At 36.7% G+C, this 13202-nt stretch overlaps 1 protein-coding gene and 1 long non-coding RNA gene across 2 annotated transcripts; both read left to right on the forward strand.

The window, feature by feature from the left end:
* Positions 1-1902: 1902 nt before the first annotated feature.
* On the forward strand, positions 1903-10141 carry LOC129414415 (uncharacterized). Its single transcript, XR_012369405.1, has 4 exons — positions 1903-2361; positions 3239-3338; positions 9855-9934; positions 10039-10141. It is a non-coding gene; the product is annotated as an uncharacterized lncRNA (long non-coding RNA).
* Positions 10142-11896: 1755 nt separating this feature from the next.
* Positions 11897-13174, forward strand: LOC141363905 (P2X purinoceptor 7-like). Its single transcript, XM_073867496.1, has 3 exons — positions 11897-12297; positions 12581-12808; positions 13003-13174. The coding sequence occupies exons 1-3, from the start codon at positions 12095-12097 to the stop codon at positions 13172-13174; spliced, it is 603 nt and encodes a 200-aa protein (XP_073723597.1). The 5' UTR covers positions 11897-12094.
* Positions 13175-13202: the final 28 nt, after the last annotated feature.

Raw genomic sequence — 13202 nt, forward strand, 5'->3', positions numbered from 1 at the left:
TTTTTTATAGATCACAACCTTTGCGTGGGAACTGGTGTACGCACATTTCCAGCCCTGTTTTGTGCGTGCGCCAGTTCTACGCAAAGGTTGTGATCTATAGAAAACTTAATGGGAGATGTGCTTGCAGGGTGGGACCTGAGAATGATTCATGTATGAAGAATTGCAGGTGATCTGTGATTTATAAAGGGAACAGTGCTGTGTTTTGACGTAATATTTTTTGGCGTATACCATTTTTGGCTTTTGTCCGTACGCAGACTTTTAGTAAGGATTTATAAATGAGACCCCAGGTGTCTGGTTTTGTTGATAATAACGATGCCATAATTGAAAAGGTAAATTTTGTAGGTTGTTTTTATTATATTACTGTTAATACACTGCATCTACATTTGTACTACTCTTTTACTTTTACTACACTGCACATGTGTATATATATACACTGTATATGTCACCATCCCCCGGCGATTTTCTATGTAACTGTTATAATAATCTTAAACCATTTGTCTATGGTGCATTTTTGGTCTGCTATTTAAAGGCTACTGCTAAAACATTGCATATTTTATTTATACTACTGTAAACCATACTACTTTCTTCACTGCATGTCTATACAATATAAGATCAACCTTCCTTTGCAGTTTCTTTAATAAAAACTTCCTCTCTTCTCCTTTGTGCGCTTTATATCTTTGTGATATTTGTGAAATGGCTGTAGCACTCCCTCTGGTAGCCAGTGTTAGCTAGTTTGACTAACTTGTTTGTAGGATCCTGGCTTTGTAACTTGTATGCCTGTGTTCTTGTATAATGCTTTCTCTGCATTCAAGGTCTTTCCACAAAAACACTGATTTAATCAATTTCTGCCAACTTGTGCCTGTGAAGGGAATGGTGGGTCCACTATCCTCAAATACATGCATGCAGCACTTCATTTTTTGACATTTCTTTCTTTCTGTCTGTCTCGTTTTTTTGACGTTGTGTTTCCAAGCGATAACACAGATCAAATGTATGAAATCAGAACGGTGTAAAAAATAGAACGGTGTATTTATTAAAAATTACAAAAAAAATGACAGTACATGACAAAGATGGTTATATAAATTAAAAACAGCAAGAATGGGCAATGTTACCTCTACTTTCACATTTTGTGTCAAACTGAATATTTAAACTGCATTAGTGGCTAAAATTAGTTAACAAGTTCAATCTTTCCTGCAAAACTCGCCAGTGTGTTGACACGCGTCATCAACACCGAAACTTTTCCACGCACGCTATTGGATGAAGGCAACAAATACGTCATGAACTTCGGACCCCAAACGTAGCTGCTTGCTCTATTCGCCGGGAAAATAACCTGGAGAAAGTTACCGATATTATAGAAATGTGCAAAGTATGTAAGTGGCAACAATTTGTATTTGATTTGTTGAAAAGCGTAGCGGTTACATTAAAAAAAAACTGGGGCATCCATCACCAGAGATCGTCTGATAACACGAAATCTCCCCTCAGCCCACCGTCTATGGTGGGGCATGTGATTTCCGTGGCCGTGAATTCATGAGATTGATTTACAGGTATCTAGCACCCATGATTTTGCCATTAATACTAGTTATAATAATAATAATTATTAAAATATTAGTTTTTAAAATAATTATTATTGGTTGTTATTATCTTAGCAGATAATTTCTTTTTGATGTTTATTGTTATTGTTGAATCAGAAAGCATAACTAATTTTATAAAGGTCTGTCCATTTTCAACAAAATGTGCATGCATGTTTATGTAGAAATAATTGAACACCCCGTCGAATGAAGATCTAAAAAGCTTTGCTTTAAAAGCACAATATTTCTGTTTATTTTTATAATAAAATAATGTTAGACGAGTTCTAAAAAAGTCATTTTTTTCAGTTCTGTCGTCCGACTTCCATCTTAGTTTCTTTAACATAGTATTGTCTTTTGTTACGTGTTATTAGGCTTGTTCGACTTCATGTGGCGTTGCGAGAAACGGCAGGCGGGTGACGTCAACGTACCGCGAGAGCGAGTCGAGAAATCACACGTAGAAGTCTAATTTCGAATTGCTCTCGCGGTACATTGACGTCATATGCTTGTCGGTTCTTGCAGCGCCCCACGAGGTTAAACACAGCTATTATTTGCGAGCGCGCCCCTCGTGTAAGTTCAAACAGCGCGCAGACGACAGTTATCGTTTCTGTGGTAAATTCTGAGGCAAGTTTTCATTAATTCCTGGTTACTTGATTAAAATAAGTTCACAGTAATGTTAATTTTGTTGTTGGTAAATCGATATGATTAATATATTATGAACTTCAATGTTATCAATGTTAACTGTTGATGTTAAGCAGACAGACGTGACGCAGCTGTGACTGAGCTAACGTTTTTAACGGTAAGTTAGTGGTGCAGATCTTTTATTTCTTTACCTGGTATAAAAAATTCGTATGCCTGTTCTTAAATTTATTTGCCATTGTTTAGTTAACTATAATAACGAAAGTATTTCGATATGGGGTTTGACGCGTAACTTAAATCTAATGTTATACAACTTGCAGTACGAGCAGAGTTTACAGTAAGTTAGAAGAATTAAAACAGAAGCCAGTCATTTTCTTTGTGTATTTTGATGTTTTATTGGCTGAACTAAGAGTAAGTATTACTTTGTGTTTACATTGGCACCCAGAACAGTAAATCAACATATTTTTAAAGCTCTCTTCAATACAATGGATACATTAAAATATTAACTACAACTAAATAGTCAGAGCTCACTTTGACTTGATGTACACCTCAGTCTTATATAATGTATTACCACCAAGCTACCATGTTGTAATGGAAACCAATACTGACCTTTTTATTGTGACGCATATCCCCTACTACAACCTTATAATGCATTTAGTATTTGTTTTGAGTTGTATTCAGATCAAAAATAGTAATCCTAATAATTAAGATGCAGTGTTTTATATTTCACAATTTATGTTTTCTTTTAAAATGGGTTATGGTTTGTTCTTCTATTTTATTATGTGTTTTATGTAGGCAAATCGCCATGCAATTTAAAGAAGTGTAATAAAATACACAGAGGTGAAGTCACGTGTCTTTCCAGATGCCCAAATCAGTACCCCTCAAAAACTAATGAAGTAATAGTTTTCCATGACAATAAATCGAAACATTCTTAATTTCTTTAAAAGGTGTACGTGGGCCACAGGTTTTTTTTGTATTTCTAACCAAAACATTACATTTATGTTTCTATAGTAATGAAATATGTTTTTCTTTTTCAGAACTTTATCAAATGCCATGATAGATACAGTAAGATGAGCCTGAAGAGGAGATTTGGGAAGAGGCTGTTTCATAATTATTTGCTTTGCCAGGTCACCTGTGGTAAGATTGTAAAACGTACTGTAGCACTTATGTCACTGCAATCGTAATAACTATGCTACTGGACCAGTTCTAGGTTTGTTGAGTGGTGTATATTATATTAGAACGAGACATGAGACATGAAAACTTATATAAATTAATTAGCAGTTTACTGAACAGGCATAAAAATGGAATAGGTAAGTTAGAAAGATAAATAGAATAATTAAATAAATATATCAATATAAATTATTCAATAAATGTATTGATAAGTATTTACCCCACAAAATGTAGATCAATAAATAATCAATAAATATTTACAGTAAAAGATGTGTCAATAAATAATCAATGTAGATCAATAAATAATCAATAAATATTTATAGTAAAAGATGTATGTCAATAAATAATCAATAAATATTTACAGTACGGTATGTATAATAAATAATTTTAAATCCTTTATATTTAATCTTTTCTTATTTAAATAAGTTTAAATGGATTTAAACTGGTTTAAGTATGGGTTTATTCTGGTTAGTTTTGTTCTTAGACCGGTCTATTAAATTTAATCAGCTCTTTTAGTACAGTTGCTTTTACTATTTTTAAGCTATTTGTTTCTAGTTTTCTTTTGAGTTAACTCTTCTTTCTTTAAGGGAACAGGTAGATATTTTAGCGTGCTTATGTTAGTGTGATTGTTTCACTTTACAGGGTCTAACTCTTTCTTTGCAGGTAAAATGTAAGGATTTTTAAATGTTTCTTTTGTTTGTGCAATTGCTACACTTTAGAGTCTCACTTTAACAGAAAAACATAAAAGAAAAAATACAATACATCAACCAATTTACATTCATACATTCACCTATTCACAAATTTCTCTATTCGATAAATCTAAATTATTGTGCTGCAATTTCAGAATTTCAGTTCAGAGGATCCGTCCAATTCGATGTGTTCAAAAGTCAATATCCAATGTGATTAAAAGAATATAGCTCAGTGGTTCACTTTGTTCAGGTCAAACCGTATAAGCGATCAAAGTGCGGTGTTTCAGTTCTTGCAGGTTAGAGATCCTTGGGTTGGCTCCCCATCTAGTATCCAGTTGAAATATCTGTTCGGTCGTATGCTGTCTCGCAACTACGCTGATTATCCAATCCGGTGTCGAGCTGTCCACAAACTTTCTGTCTAGGGGAAAAAAACCTGGCCAAAACCGTCTTCAAAACACTCCTCAAAACCACCGTTAAGATGTTATAGGGTTGACTTCTTGATTAACAAAATATCAGAGGTGTTAAATAAGCTTAATTTTGGAGTTTAGTTTAAGGTGTCTGGATTCCGTGTGTATCTTATCGATTTTCCGTTAGCTTTTGATCGTTTTTTCGTCTGTGTTCGTATATTTTCGTAAGTCCCGCCCACTGATCTGTAATAGGTCTTTAGCGTGAGTGGGTCCCACCCATAGCCCCCACCTTGGAAAAATGAGGAATGAGTGTCTGTAGTCTTTCACCCTAAACAAAGATACAGCAGTTCCTTCTTTCATTGACGCAAAATGACGATTTTTACATAATTGAAAGAAGGAAGTGCAACACTAGGGCTGGGTACCGTACGTTGATACTTTTATGGTATCGAACGAAAAACTCTGATACTTTGAGTATCGGAAAATGATCTTTCGGTGCCAAATTTCGATTCCAAAAGCCAAGCGGCTGTGTCTGTGTGACCCTGTACTTGCGTGTAAGGACCTTAAGCGCGATTGGCTTTCCACCACCACGTGACCAGGAGGATTTCTTAAAATACTTGCAGTCACCCAACACAAGTGTAGAAAGGATGCAATATGATAAATATAGAGAAAGTCTTTGTAACAGTTGTCTTACCAATAGATTTAGCGCAAGTATGGCCGTGTTGTCTCCGTGAAAGGCACGTCAACCAAAACAGCGCTTCTCCTAAACTGACGAGGGGTTTCAATTTAAAGCACGCGCGCAGCCTGTGTCTCTGCTTGTTTTTACTCGCGTCTGTTTCCGCATGGCAAAGCCTTCATGCCATCATCTCCCAAAATGGACGATGCGTCTAAACCTATTTTTTACAGTCTATGGTTTAAACTTGACGCACACACGCAGCCCAACACTGCTTACAAAGCCTGAAACCTAAAATTTAACTGGTTTGCTAATTTCACTTGAATGAAATGACATTGAACGCATTTTCTACTCATTTTAAAAATCCCAAATGCATTTAATATTTTGATAATTATGAAGTTGAGTATTGTTTATAAAAACAAACATGCATACAAATCTTCCCATTAAAACTCTCTCACCGATTTAAATATTTTTACTTTTTGTCAAAGTTGCAGCTATAATGAACCCACTTATTTAAATAATGTTAGTCCAAGCTAAAGACGATTTTACATTTCATAAAGTAAAGAAGTGTTATTTATATTCTTAATTTCTTTATTTTTCTTTCCTTATTTTCATAAAAAAACCTGATAAGTGTGTCTGCTGGCGCACCGCTATCCAAAAACCACAACCAGTTGTTTTAATAATGTTACCCTGAGTGAGAAGTGTTACCAGAATTAGTTTTAATTAAGGTGAAAAATAAAAGTTGTATGTTTAATGTCCTTTTGTTAATGTTTCAAGGGATTTTAAAACATATGGTATCGTATCGTTAGGAACCGGTATCAAAACTGAGGTATCGAAATTGGCACCGGATCGAAAGATTTTAAACAATACGCAGCCCTAACACTGAAATCTGTATTTCTCCCATTTCAGGGGAAACTGAGGGAATGATGCACGACCATTTAACTCTTTCACCGCCAGCGTTTTTAAAAAAAGTCGCCAGCCAGCGCCAGCGTTTTTCATGATTTTCATCAAAGTTAAATGCCTTCCAGAAAATGTTCTTCTTTAAATATATAAGCATACAATATACCAAATGAAAGAACAGACCCTCTTCTTTCAAAAAAAAAAAAAAAACGTTTCATCCTACCTTAAGTGGTTCTTTTGTAATCAGCTTTAGAATATGTGTAAGTTTCTGCAAAAACACCACATTTTGAGCAAAAAGCTGAGATAATTCCATTTTTGTGACGGACTTTTCATAGAGATCCCATTCAGAGCGATCTTTAAAACAGACACGGACATGCAGCCGCTTGTTATAGGGCAATACTTCCGGGTTTAAAAAGTTGCGGAAGGGCGCCACCTTGTGGATAATAGCGGTATTGCGGAAAGACGGAAAATCTCTTCATTGGCGGAGAAGGGTTTTCTCTTAATTGACGAGATATCTGGTCAATGGCGGTGAAAGAGTTAAAAACATGACTGGGGTTCTAACGATACAAAGCTTAATGCAAATCTGTGAAGTGTCCCTTTAAGAGCTGTCTGACCAAATAAGATGATGATCTAATTAAATTTCTATGAGCAGTAAATCACAGTGTAAAACCTGACATTTCCTGCTGCCAGCAGGTGGTGCTATGACTGTCTCTGAATATTGCCTATTTAATGTGTTCAGGCCAAGATCCTTATCTAATGGTGCTTTTCCATTGCATAGTACCCCACTGTTTAGTTTAGTTTGGGTCGGGTCAGCTCACCTCACTTTGGCGTGGTTAGCTTTTCCATCAAGTTTGGTATCACTTCGCAGTGGGAGGGATTATAGGCGTGTCTTTATATGTGCGCTGCCTACTGCTGTGACATCATACAAGTGAAAGTGTCGTTGTACATTCCCATACATTTATTTATTTCTCAGTCTGCCACAAAATTAAATTTGGCCACCACAAATAGATGTTTGCACATCACGTTTATCACCACCTCTGTCTCACATGACAGTAGGGATGGGAATTGATAAGAATTTAACGATTCCGATTCCATTATCGATGTTGCTTATCGATCCGATTCCTTATCGATTCTCATTGGGTGAGGGAATAAGTACAAATTTGTATGTTTGCATTAACTCGCTTTAATATTTGTTCAGAAGACACAGAACAGAGTATACACAAATTATGTGTAGCAACCTCAGAACAAACTTAAAAGTAGGCGAGCTACTTCTTAAAGTAAAGTCCAGGGACCTATAGCCTAGGGCAGTGTTTCTCAACCAGTAAACATGTGATAGGACTAGGAATTAATAAATAAGAACTAGACTGACATAAAACATGAAATTTTTGGTCATGCATGCCTTTGTTATTTTTGTTTTGAAAAGACATGATGCTGGAGCAAATACAGCACGTCGGCGCGGAGGATAAATGAAAATGATACGGAACCTACGCCGTCGCGGCTACGCCGTAGGACCTACGCACGACTTAACGAGCCCTTTAGTCATTGCTCGGCAGAGGTGGACACTACTTGAGTATTTTAGTTTCATTTTCCAAGAATCTGTGCTTTATCAGAGTGTTGTCTTGGGAAAAAATGTACTTTACTAAAAATTGTTCACTAAATTCTAAAGCATAGAATCATAATGTGTATTCCTTTTATATTGCATATTAAAATTGATTTAATACATAATTACATAAAAATTGTGTACTTTTACTCAAGAAAAGTACTTTTTCAGTGTTTCACGAAGCCTCGCTCTGCCCACCACTAATTATAACCAAACTTTGTATCATTCTGTCTCTATGCAATGTTTGCTGCATTCTTAACCAAAACAACACAGCGTGTGTGTGACGTCATGACACATTTGCAACGAGCGGAACCAATAAGCGGAATCGTTAAGCAGGCATGCTAACGGTTCCAAGGAATCGATTCCCATCCCTACATGACAGTTTCTGCTCAAACACCCGTGGCGTCAGTCGACGGCGCTCCGCTGAGCCTCATTGAAGTTGCGTTTAAGCATATATAATGCTGACGTGCTCGTCACGAATGTTCCGCCATAAACTGCAAGTCTGGAAAAAACTGTTATGGTGTCCCTGATTCTCAACCTGTAGATGTTTTTCATCGCTAAAAGGGAGTTTGGGAACTTATAGCAGTCTCAGAGCACAGATGACAACATGTTTGCTCTAAACAAAGCAAGCTAGTACTAAGTTAAAGCACATCTTTTACATTATAGCTGGTAGTGAGGATTCACTCAGACCAATCAGTGATCTACAGTGTTTTCGCGTCATGTTTGGTATCAGCTCGGGTCGCTTCGAACCCCAACCGAATAGGGGTGGCACGGTTCATGAAAAAATCTGAACCATTCAGTTCGTTTGTCTCGGTTCGGAGCGTTAGTGCTTTGCACGGTTCGACGGTTCATGGCATGCGCAGTGTAGCCTTGTGCCCTGTATGTGACCTCAGATAGCGTGTTTCCCTTTCGCGAATGGCGCGAAAGAAAAGGTGACTGGTGTGGAGAGTGAGTGCTACAAGTCATGTTACGTGTAGAAATAGCAATTGGGAAGGAAGTCTGCTCAGAGTTGGAGAATGCGCCAGCGTCGTATAAGTTTGGTGTGTGGGTTATTTTTTTATTTCATGTTACCTATGATGATAGCGGAAATAAAATAAAAGACAGAACTGCAGTCTATGGGTTGAATGTGTTCAAACAGCCCAAGAACACCGCCTATATATATCAATGTTAGTTAATAAGTTTATTATAACAAATTTTAAATGATGCATTTGTTGGAGAGAATAATCCTGTTTTTTTAATTATCTGTTCTGTTGTCAGACATAAAACGAGTCGACTTTTAAGTAGTGAGTAAACACGATCCAGTCACACCTTGAGTTTAATCCAACCAGCTGTTCCTTTAACTCTGCTGAAATCCTGATATATAAACTCGATTTATAATTATCTGACAAAATAACCATACATTTACATTGAAGCCTTACTGCTGTTTTCTCATCATGTCTTTTTGTGTTATGAGCTTTTTTAATGTGAGTTTTATTGTATGTTGCATACAGGGCTTGACAATAACTTTTTTACTCACCAGCCAAAGTGGCTAGTTGTTTTCCAAAGTTACTACCCACTCAGCATTTTCACTGGCCAAAATTTTGTTGCTGGTAAAATACATTTTATATGATTAAACTTGACTTTGGCATCCTAAAATGACTTTGAGTAATTGTACTCGATTTAGCTAGATTAGATGCAGATTGACTTTCAAATGCAGACTGACCACCCAAGTTAAGACTACATTATTTAGCTGTTAATATCAGTATAGATCATATCATATATTTAGGTGCATGAAAAACATGCTAGAAAGGCATAAATAGATTAACTTTAAATTAATATATTAACAGTGGAGCGCGGTGTAGAAGATTAACTAAAAAGATAAACCCAAAACCCAAAACAAACACTTGAAATATTTATTAACAACAGCAGTAAAATGTATATGCTTGATAATGGTTTCTGTTAAAAGTTATTTAAGACTTTAAATGGCAAATGTCGAGAGGGTATTATTTTTGCACAAAGTAGGCTACATTAAAATGATGCGCGAACCTCTCATTATTTACATTAGCCTTTCGGTCCTTTCCCTTTGCCACTATATTCTAATACTGTTATGCCTCAATTAGCTAGTTAAAGATTAAAAGTTGTTGTTTAAGGTGTACAGGCTTGCTGCTGTGTTTAATTAAAGATGAGGTTTAAATAACATTCTGTTTGGTCAACTACACTCTTGTGAATCTTCCCTAGGAGCCCTGTTGAAATATTTTGGAGGTAGGGTACATCTGCCCCAAGCGCCAGTGCTACCACTGATGATAATGCTGCAGCAGGTGAGTTTTCAACTATCCCAGATCAATAGAATTATATGGATAACCCATGTCTTTTTGTGAGATCTTTTTATCATCACTACTATTTTATGTTTATCTTTCATAAGGTCCATCCTCTGCAGGTTATGAGCACTTACCAGCACTTGAATCAACTCATCCTACTGTTCTTTCCGTGTCTGTTTTAACCTCAGCAGATGTGGCAGGTAAGTTAATAACATAGCAGCCTTTGTATTTGCTCAGTTTACTGTCGAATGTCATGTGATTAAAAATTATAATTAGAAATATTAATGTATTTTTCCTATAGGTCATTCTACTTCTGTGGTCATTGGGATTGATGTAACACTTACTCCAAATGCAACTTCCAGCCTACACCATGGATCAGCAACTTCTCCAGTTGATCCAGCTAAGCTACCTTTTTTTACTACATTGCATTAAGTGTGCCACAGCATCTGATCACTCTTGTGGGTTTGCTTCTTTAGAAATTAAAACGGTAGAAGGGTAAAACGACAAGTCTAGATTGCTTAATCACACACTGCTTTGTTCAGAACGCAACAAATTAATAGACATAATAACAAACGTAACATTATAAAATGCCAAGTTTACCTTATTATGGCCCTGGTTTCATAATTCAGATAGCAATATTTAATTCATTACTTCAGTAGTGTCAGTTTCTAAACTTAAAAATTTTTTATTACCTCACCTCTGACATGATGGCGGCAGAGCCGTATAACAAAACAGACAGTCGCATCACATAAACAATTAAAGCTGCAATCAGTGATGGCCACCATCAGCCATTGGCTTTAGGAAAACAGTGAACAGTCGGGGATATGGATTTAAGTGGGTAAATATAGGAGGAATAGGGCAATGTTATTTTGCAGAAGGAGAAGCGATAACTAAAACTGAAAAGTGTACATAAATGCCTTCATTCCTAGAGTCTTATTAAACATTAATTAGATCACATATTGAACACTGTATGTTTAAGATAATGTAAACATGCCTGTTCATGATGCCACTAGGTGACGCTATGACTGTAACTGAATATTGCCATGTTGATGTGTTCAGTCCAGGACTCTTGTCAATCATGTGAAGAGAAGCAGATTGGACATTGCATAATACGTGAAAAACGTCACTTCCTGTTGCCAGCTAGTGGAGCTATGACTATATGTGAATACTGGCATAGATGTGTTTAGGTCAGGACTCTTATCAATCATGTGAAGTTAGGGAAAGATTGGACATTGCATAATCAGTGTAAAACATGTCACTTCTCATTGCCAGCTGGTGGCGCTATGACCATAAGTGACTATTGAAATGTAGATGTGTTCAGGTCAGTACTCATGTGAATTTTGGGACAAATCCGACATATAATCATTGTAAACATAGGGCTGGACAGTAATTCAATATCAATATATTTCACTGTATAATTTATTTCAATAACGGTGATATGGTTTCTAAACACATTTCCAAAATATTTCGATATACATTACGGTGTCCCTTGGCCGTTTACATGTCACGTCTAAATGCATGTGTTAAACGCAGGTCAAGACGTTTCTTCCTTCCAAAGCGTGTGACATCTTTTGTAGTCAGCCATGAGCCGCACGAATGCGGATTTAAATCACTCATCTGTATCTCGTGTCAGCTTGCTTGCTATGCAATTAGATCAGTAATATAAATTTTTCTTACAGTATGTAACATTAAATACTACTGAAGTTTTAGGGTCACTTTGACTTATTAATATTTTTCCACATATTACTATAATAGCAACTTGATCAAACTATGGAAAAACACAGACGGAACTTTAAAGGGGGCATTCCACAAGACGTTTTTAAGATATTAAATAAATCTTTGATGTCCCCAGAGTACATATGTGAAGTTTTAGCTCAAAATACCATATAGGTAATTTATTGTGGCATGTTAAAATAGGCACTTTATGGGTCTGAGCAAAAATGCACAGTTTTTGTGTTTATCCCTTTAAAGAGCAACTTGAAAGTTAAACCACCCATTCACTCAAAGTACAGAAAAATACTGTAGGAAATAGATTTAAAAAAAAATATTTTTCTAAATGCACTAATTAGGCTTCTGGGGTCATTTTTGTAAGAAAATTTTAGACCCGCCTCTAAAAACCGCCAAACCGGAAGTGACATCACGAGAGGCGCACGCCGCACGATGGATCGCAATGACAGTTTTTCGGATGCTGAGGAAGTAGTAAATGTTTATTCTTACTCATATGACGGACCACAGCCTTACAATTATGAGCCAGTTATGCAGCCAAGAGAGCAGGGACAAGCCAGGATTAGACAGGTCGGTCAAAGGAGACAAATTGAGTTGTGGTGTGAGGAGAACCAGTGGAGAACTGGGCAGGTTTCATGGTGAGAGATCAGTGTTTATAGATTCATACACGTCAGGTAACGAGATGTAATATGTGCTCAGATCATAAAATTGGACAGATTATCATCATTAATCATGCAATAGCAAAGAAAGTACTGGTCATCTAGTGTTGCTACCTATCAGTAACATAAACTAGTAAGGGTTGAGCAGGTGTAATGTCATTCGTTAATATCCCTCCCCACTTACGTTACGTGATGCAGCGGTTTCTCATCACAGCAGGAGAGGGACAGGAGCATTTACCCGAAACCCGTTCTTGTTTAATAGGTGCTTGTGTGGGAAATGTGTGCCTATGGTCACAGCTGAGGAAAGTCAGTGCTGCAGGGAGTTGGATGCATACTGGGCATTGGTGGAAAACATCACGCCCAGACTTCAAGTACAGTGCCTGACTCTGCATCCGGGCTTTGAGGCGTGTTGTCTAAATCCATATGTGCTACAGATAGCCTACATGCACTTTAGACAGGAACATGGACCTCTCCATGCCAGCAGAAATGAGTAGGTTTAGGGCAGAGATAATGTTTTACTATTACCAATTTATGTAGTACCTATGTGTGTAAGGGATAGTAAATTTAACTAATTTGAATATTAAAACAATCTGAATGAATTTGTTTTAATTACAAGTTGTGTATATCACACTTTTGATGCCACTGTTATAAGACAATAATTACATATTTTGTCCCCATCTCCAGACAGTACCGCTACACAGCATACAGGCAGGTTGTCCGCTGGGCCTATGGTGTTCTGGGCAGACACATCAGAAAGCCATTACCTGCATGTGTTGTGTCCGCTATTAGAAGCCAGTTTCCGGAGGAAGGTGGTCTTTATAAAGGCTTTGAATGGCCCCATTTTGGTGATGAATAAAACAAAGAAATTACTATTTGTCTTAATT

The sequence above is a fragment of the Misgurnus anguillicaudatus genome, chromosome 5 (assembly GCF_027580225.2).
Source record: "Misgurnus anguillicaudatus chromosome 5, ASM2758022v2, whole genome shotgun sequence".
Taxonomy (NCBI): Eukaryota; Metazoa; Chordata; class Actinopteri; order Cypriniformes; family Cobitidae; genus Misgurnus; species Misgurnus anguillicaudatus.